General features: G+C 37.7%; 1 protein-coding gene across 2 annotated transcripts in view; it reads left to right on the forward strand.

The window, feature by feature from the left end:
• The window catches only part of VAT1L (vesicle amine transport 1 like), a 41,171-nt gene extending 33,868 nt beyond the window's left edge, over positions 1-7,303 (forward strand). For both annotated transcript variants that reach the window (XM_015874167.3, XM_085551847.1), the window contains exons 8-9: positions 3,303-3,386; positions 4,246-7,303. In XM_015874167.3, the coding sequence (XP_015729653.1) occupies positions 3,303-3,386; positions 4,246-4,344 (183 nt within the window). In that variant the 3' untranslated portion in view covers positions 4,345-7,303. The remainder of the gene's footprint in view (positions 1-3,302; positions 3,387-4,245) is intronic.
• Positions 7,304-8,138: the final 835 nt, after the last annotated feature.

The following is an 8,138-nucleotide window of genomic DNA, read 5'->3' on the forward strand; positions in this document are numbered from 1 at the left end:
TGTTGCCTCATGGCTCTTATTAAAGCTGTAGTATGAAATGCTTTGCTTATGGGGTATCTCAGCTAGGATAGTCTGCAGCATGCATCTTTTTCTTCATTACTGCACACAAATCGTGCTTAAATAAATACTATTGATATTAATGTTTGTAATTCTAATGGAGATAGCTCTGGGCTCATGAAAATAGTGGCTGTTATGAGCAGCAGCAAAGCAGAACTGGTCCTAAAATGAAAAAGAACCAGATTCTTAATTCAGATCATTCTAACATAAATCTGAAGAAGATTTGGATCATTACCTGTTACACTTGGGTTGCCAAAGTAACCTTGACTAGCCAGCTGATGTTTGCACACCGCATGACACTGTCACCATGGAGATCCTGTCCATGTGATTTTGCAGACATGATGCAGTTGCAGGCACTGCTGACACACTGCAGTGAGATAGAGAAGAATTAATTATTGGTAATGAATGCTTTTGCCAGCCGCTGTCTTTCTGTCAGAGTGAGCTTGCACAGATGTACTGCAGAAGCTGCATTTCCTACTGTTTAGCTGCATGTAGCAGAGCAGGATGAAGAAGCTCTGTTGGCTTTCACAGGGAAAATTCTGAATTCTCCTGATGGGAAGTTCATGCTCTCCTGATTTTGGAGAAACCATCAGAAAATACTGTTTGAAAGATAACAGCCATTTACAGAATGCATGTTCAAGTAATGGAAGCCAATTGATCACTGGTAATATTCCTTGATCAGCTGAGGCTTCCATCCTCCCAACAGCTGCTCTTCTCATCCACATGCAACTTAGTGATGTTAGGAAAATTGTGCCAATGGAACAGGGGGTGAAATGTGTTCCCACACCCAGCACCTACCAAACCTCACAGTAGCACTCCAGCACAGATTTCAGACTTATTTTGCAGAGCAGTACCAAATCAAAGGCCATGCTGAGTATTAGAAAGATCTTATGAAATAACCTCATTTTTATTAATCTTTTCTCAGCTGTATAACCAACTTTCTGCTGAACCAAGGCTTGTCATTTTAAGTTCTAGCACGTCTGTATGTTAAGGCAATTAGCTAAAACCTTTCGTGCTTGCTGCATTTCTTTTGTTTAGCCCCTACGTTACTGCTATTTAATTTGCTTTCGTAAAACATTTTGTTCTACTGGTTTTGATTATATGTGAGAGTGGTTGTGCAGTGACAAATGGCTATAAGGTGCTGTTGCTGTTTTCTGTGATACAAATATCAGGAGTTCTCTGAAGATTTAAGTTTTGGGTATTGGTAGCACAACATCTCTTTAAATGTGCAAGCGTTTGTTATTAGATGAAATATACAAAGAGATGTTAAAGCTGCTTGATTGCCTATAATGCTGACGCCATGCAATGGTTCTGTATGTCACCATTTAAGCTCTATCATTGCCTTTCTACCTGGGTCTGGCAAAGTGGTACGAGGAAGGAGTAGAAGTGCTCACACAGCTCAGAGAATGTGCAGTACTTGGGGAGTTATGGTGGAAGACAAGTTTTGAGTGTTTCTCACAGGACTTGGTAACTGTGACTTGTTATTACATAGATCTTAACTTCCGCATTTATTGTCACTGCTCAGTGGGGATATTTAATAACATATCCACAACTGTGTCACTTGTAAGGCTGAAAGGGATGGGAGAAACACGCTTGCTCAAAATTGTTTCTTCAATTATAAAAGTATACTCCCTAAAGCAAATGCAAATTGTTTCTAACTGGGTTTGAAAATTCCTTTTCCTGTGTTTATTATCATTTTCCACTAGACTGAAAAGATACGGAACGCTATTTATGCTGCAGAGAATGTTTAAAAATACAGTACATCAAACTAAAAGAATATTGATGCAGAAGCGTGAATTGTGCTGGAGGGAAATGGCAAACCTGGGATTCCTTTAATTTCTCCTTTGCTATTATTGATTGTTTTCTTCTCTTGCTTCCTGAAAGGGTTTTTTTTGGGTTCATGGGACTGCATGGCTTCTCTTTCTTTTCAGCAACAAGTCTGACAAATTTCCTTAGACAAATAATGTGGGAAATTGAAAGCATTTTTGCATTGTCCACTAATGTATAAAAATCAGTGCAAAGCTTTATTATATGGGCCTTGTGAATGCTATGCTTCTCAGGGCTCAAATCTGAAATTCAGCATTAGTTCAGACACAACCACTGTAAGGAGTGAGTTATCCTGAAAGGACAATGGCAAATTTGTCCTTTATTCCAATAGAAACTCCTTAAATTAGGAAGTGCACCCTAGCACTGCTTGCAGTCCAAGTCTTCCGCTGATGATACTGCATAAGAAGAAACTGAATTTACTCAGTTTCCTGATTCCTTTACTTTGACTTGAGATGACAAATACAAATAGTAACAATTGGTGCAGGACTTTAAGATGAGGGAAGCCCTCTTGATCCTTGCCACTGGAGGAGATGTGTCTTTTGAATCAAGCTAAATTCAGCACTTGAAAGTTCACACGAAAAAACAAATACTTTTGGAGCCTGCACTGAACAGCAAACTGTAACCATGCTTAATTTTTAATGTTCTCTTCTCTACAGTGGAAGAGGGAATGGTTTTAATATTCAGTTGCATTGGGGAAGCAAGCAGTTGCAGTCTTGGTTGAATAAATGAACTGATAGCAGCCATAAACTTTAAAACAGAGTTGACCTTCTATCCAGTGGGATTCATATGATAATGTTTTCCAAGGTTAATTTACAGTTATGTCCTAAGTCAGAAAGTATTTTTTTTCCTTACTAGTTTTATTTCATCGTGGCAATTTTTCTTTTGTTCTCTCAGATTATTTTTTTTCCCCTTAATGTCTGGGTGTTTACTAATGGAGTGAACCACTCAGTAAAATTAAAGTTGTAATATTGAGTTCACTGCAGCCAGCTTTCAAAATAAGGCTGACAGATGGTAAAGACATTTTGTGCCCAGTATCCATTAAATTTAATTGAAACTTGAAAGCTGTATTTGTTTAGTGTCTTCAGAAATGTCGTACCACCTTCTGTATTGGACGTTCACAAATGATCTTGGGTGCGTGGACCTCAATTAAGCTTTTAATGTACTGTGGAACCCACATGTTCCCAAGTCAGCGTTTTGTTTCTAGCTTCTACGCCGTAATTCTTAAAATAGTAAATAAAACTATGTCACAGATGGCAGATCCTATTAACATAAAACTTTCTTGCCTTGATATGTCCTGTTATGCCAGCAAAAAAATAAAAATAAATAGAGTGATAAGGTATGGCAAAGCCAATACCAAAGGCATTCAGGATTTTCTATAAATGTGTGTTTGTAAATTACCAAGTTTATCTTTCTTTCAGGTGAAGGAGGCCATGCAGAGAATCCATGACCGAGGTAACATAGGAAAACTAATTCTGGATGTGGAGAAAGCACCCACTCCCCTGGTGAGTGCAAAGCACTTCATACACGACGTTCAGTCTCACAAGGTCAAGCGTGGTAGTGACATTTGGAGAAACATCCCTTACAGTTTTGTATACCATTTTCTTCTAAATCCATAGCACCTAAATAGAACCCATAATTATTATCTGTATTTTTTAAACTAAGGTGGAACGCAGTTGTAACTCCTACAATCCCAACAGTTACATTTCTCTGTGGCATAGCTGTCTCCCTCTCCAGAAATGTGCCACTCTTAAATCACGATAAAACTGCCAAATCTATTTGTGTCCCTGTGACAGAAAGCAAATAGACATTTAATGAATACAAAATTCCTGTCTTAATTAGTAGGTTGAACAGAAAAAGACACGGTAGTATTACTCAGTGTACAAACACAGAAGTGCTTTCTGATTACCATACAGAAGTCAGGGAGTACCTCTGGTAGGAATTCTTTACTTCTCAAAGGATCTAAATGCTTCCCATCCATGAGCTGCTTTAAAGAATCATATCATCATATCACTGGAAGAGCACGTTCAAAGGTTTACATACGTTTTGTTAACTTCCTATAGAGTTTTGTTTCCTTTCTGAGAATCTTAATGCTGTTTTGTGACAAAGTCCACTTGTGCAACTATCCTAAAAGCAACTTCCAGATAGATAATTCAGCTGTAATCCCTGAAGGAGCAGCTCAGTTTTAGCTGAAAGTGATGTTGTACCACCAAAGGTTTTGTACCGACAGAACATTTGTTTTTCTTGCTCTGTCCATATCTTCTTCCATTTCTAAAGTCATTCTGTGAGGTGAATCAAACTGAAACAAGACTGGTTAAAACAATGTAATAGGTGCTCTGATTTTCTTCATCTTTCATCCTGTAGATGGCCAATGACAGCACAGAGACAAGTGAAGCTGGAGAGGAGGAAGAAGACCATGAAGGGGACAATGAGAATAAAGAGCGCATGCCATTCATCCAGTAACAGCCAGAGGTGATGGAAGCAGAATGATTGATTCAGTAGAAGGGAACAAGACTGGGAAATATTCTCCGCATCAGTGAACAAATGCTGTAGTACAGTGTGTGTTGTATTTGTCTGCAGTCAGCTGAGCTATGAGCTGTTGATCATTGTTGTTTTGAACTCAAGTGCCATTCTCATCCAGTGCAGTATTATGACATTCCTGTGTAATACCCAGTTTCCCTGTAGGAGTCCCATGGATTTTTTTTGTTTGTTTCAGTTTCAAAGCCTCATTAACTTACTGTGTAATTTTAGATGGGCATTGTTCTCATGCAAATTCCAACTTTTTGCATAAAGTTATTTGGAGGGTTGAGCTTTTTTTTGCAAGTTGACAACCACAGTAACAAGAAGTATTGCCCACTTGCTGTCTTGAAGATTCTGCTAATTGGAGGGAGGATTCTTACGTTTGTGAATTTTCCAGTGTTAAAATGGTTTTCCTTTTCTGAACCACAGATAAAAGTTTCAAAAATTGTAAAGTTATTTTCCTTTATCAGGCTTCCTCATTTTATAAGCAATCCCGTCTTCATCCTCAAAAAATACCTCATTTTGAATTGTGGAATCGGAAATCGTGTGAGACACCAATAATTGACAGACGTTGATTAGTACTGTATGATCATATTAGCAATCAGCACCAGTAATTAAACACTTCACTCAGAGTGCCAGCTATTTTGCTTTCCTGTCGATCTGAGTTAACGCCCCATATGTTCTAGGCACCAGAGGCCAGTCAGCCACTCGTTTCAGGGCCAGAACAATTTGCACTGTTACTGACAGTTCAACATCGTGTTCTACAAAGGACGCATTGACTCATCTCCGTCTAAAAGCCGAACCATTTGTAAATGTAACTTTTAAATCCTATTAGTAAGGATCTCTGCAGTGTGTGGAAAGAAATTTGTTGGCAGAGTTTACTACTCTGAAATCACTACGTATTGATCAACTACAAAGCTGGAGCTGAACAGAAGTTAACCCTTTAAAAAGTGACTTTTAGACCTTAATCCCATTAGAAATTATGCGTGGGGATAACTTTATCTGGGCTAGTAATTCCATTAAAAGCTCTGCTCCATATGTATAGTTATATTTGTGACTATTTGAAGGATCAAATATACAAAGACCAGCTAGTCTATCTACCTCCCACTAGTGGAAACTATGTCTGAGCATGACAAAAGTAAATATTTTTTCTTGTCTTTCACCTATCCAAACAGAAGCTACTCAGGTCCTCGGTGGTCTTGTTGAAATAATCATTTCAAAATAACTGCAAACAACTTCAGTAGAAATGCTAAAAGAAAGTCAAAGACCTTGCTATAATGCCATGTATCTTTGAATTAATATATTTTTAGTATATTTTTAGCAAAAGAAGATATTTCTCCAGGCAAGGCTAGTTGTGCTCCTAATTCTACAAATATGTAGTAGTGATAGAAGTTAAACTATAGAGGGAGAGGGATTGCTTCTCAGGCTTTTCTCAATGTGAAAGTAATTGTGAGTCTGGATTACTTTTATGTGTGGTTTTAGAGGATTCTCTTGTGTTGGGTTTCTTTTTTCTTTTTTTTTTTTCTTTGCTGAGTATTAATGTCCATCTCTTCATACTGTGCTCATGAAGTTGCCGTTCTACTGTTCTAATACTAGGTAATTGTGCAGTATGTTCATCCTAAGCAAGTTTGCCTTGAGTTAAACAAATTCAGAAATAAGAAGAACAAACTGTGGAGGAAAATGCCAAAAAAAGCTTTTGTTGAAATATGAATCAAAACAAACTTCAGTTTTCCTTAGATATTGAAGCAGAACTTCATTCTAGTTGATTTTCTTTCTGTGTTGGACTTAGGCTTCCAGTGTCATATCGAACCCAAACAGGAACTCAATATGCAGAAAAAATTATATCTATTTAGTGAGTTTTCCACGTGTTGGGATTGCCCAGTGAGCTTTTCAGAAAGGCCATTAAGTTCTCACAATTCAGTAGGAAACATGCCTGACATTGTTTTGCAGTTAGTGTAACAATGTTGTCCTGCAACAAACCTTCACATAATGAGAAGTTTTGATTTGACGCCAAAGTGAGCAATATTGCTGGTGACCTTTGAACTGGCAGTAAAGTGGCATTCTCAAGGCCTTAAAGTAGTAGGGCAAGCAGAATAGCGAATCCATTCTTCTGTTTATAAACCACAGTATGGTTGGCTCTACAGTTAAATTTCCCCTGTAGATAAATAGAGAGGGGTGATGGTGGTCATGGCCACGGGCACCGTGGGGACGACAATCGGATGAAATAATGCTGGCTGGTCTTTCTGGTTTTGTTAGCAAGGTGAAAATACTTTTCATGCTAATTCATACCAATTTCAGGGCCGTTTTCTGATCAGCAGAACATCAGGTAATTGCAATTAGTACAGAGGACTGTTCTGGATCTACCTAAGCACTACACAGGTCAGTATTAACAATCACTGAGCTGAATTCTGCTCTGTGTTTTAGCGGTATTAATATGGTGCGTGTGAAGGTTACTACTGAAACAAATGGAAAGCTTTCAGGTGCCTGTTCCAGAAGCAGGGTTTGTGCTAGCAGAATTTGGCCCATAAGCCCTAAATACTTACTAGAATACCACAAACAGTAGTATCACGTTTGAAGTGGTAGAGGGCATGCTATACAAAATGATGGTGAGACTGTTGTTACTGAACAAGTCTTATTGCAGTAGAAATGAAGGTTTGTGTTTACTACTAACACTTGTGTTTAAACAACTCTAAGACAATTTGATAGTTTCTTCAAGTGAAACAAATTATTTCTTAAATTGCCTTAAAGGAACTGTGAAAGCTTCTCTTTATCTTAAGCCTGATTGAAGTGAACTGAAACACTGTTTAATTGTATTTGTTGCTTTAGAGCTTTTGTTATATTGTGCCTACAAAGCAAATTATGTTTACATAAAAATATAAATAAAATATTGAGCATAGCATTATCCTTGGCTTACATATTTTATTCTAATACTTTCACATTAGGGAGCTGACTTGGAATTGGTTAAGAGGAAAATCTGAGGGCTCATTTTCCATTTCTGTTACTGAAGGATAAACAAATATTTGTTTTTCTTATTACAGAATACATCAAGGCTGTTAAAATGGCTTAGCGTGCTACTTTACTGAACATTAAGAGTTTAGTATGAAATGTTGAATGTTACTATCTAAGAACTGCAAAACATTTTATAAGCACCGTTTATGAAGTGTCAGTGAAGTGTGTTATTTTGATGGGGGGATGCCCTCAGATTGCACTGGGAGAAAGCTTGACATGCAAGTTATCTTCAGAGAAAAAGTTCTATTTAGAAAGGAAATCACTCAAAGGGAATAATCTTAAAATGGGATCCAAAACAGCCACCACCAGATTAGCTGGTAGAAAACACAAAGACATTATTGAATCAAAAATCCTATTATTCTTGGATCTTAGACTTAACTGAGGGCTGCAAGGAGGGTGGTTCAGTTGACATGGGATATAAGGTTATCTCTCCTGAAATAATTCGTACGCTTTTTCTTTCAAAGTACTCTTTATAGTTACCAAACTTATAGATGCCCTCAAGTTTGTACTTGAGTACATGTCTTTAAAGATCTCCCTGCATGAAAAAGAGGAAATGGTTCATTGAACTTCAGTTTAATATCTGAATGAAGAGAAAGTGTTAGCTTTGGTTAATTCCAGTCATGCCAGACTTGTTCTAAAGCCTTTATATCCCTGGGAAATATCACTGCAGTAGCTACTGGATCAGTCCTGTAATCTAAGAGATGTGAACACATGTTGATTGAGAAGAG

The sequence above is a fragment of the Coturnix japonica genome, chromosome 6 (genome assembly GCF_054131305.1).
Source record: "Coturnix japonica strain WE chromosome 6, WE-NBRP24, whole genome shotgun sequence".
Classification (NCBI taxonomy): domain Eukaryota; kingdom Metazoa; phylum Chordata; class Aves; order Galliformes; family Phasianidae; genus Coturnix; species Coturnix japonica.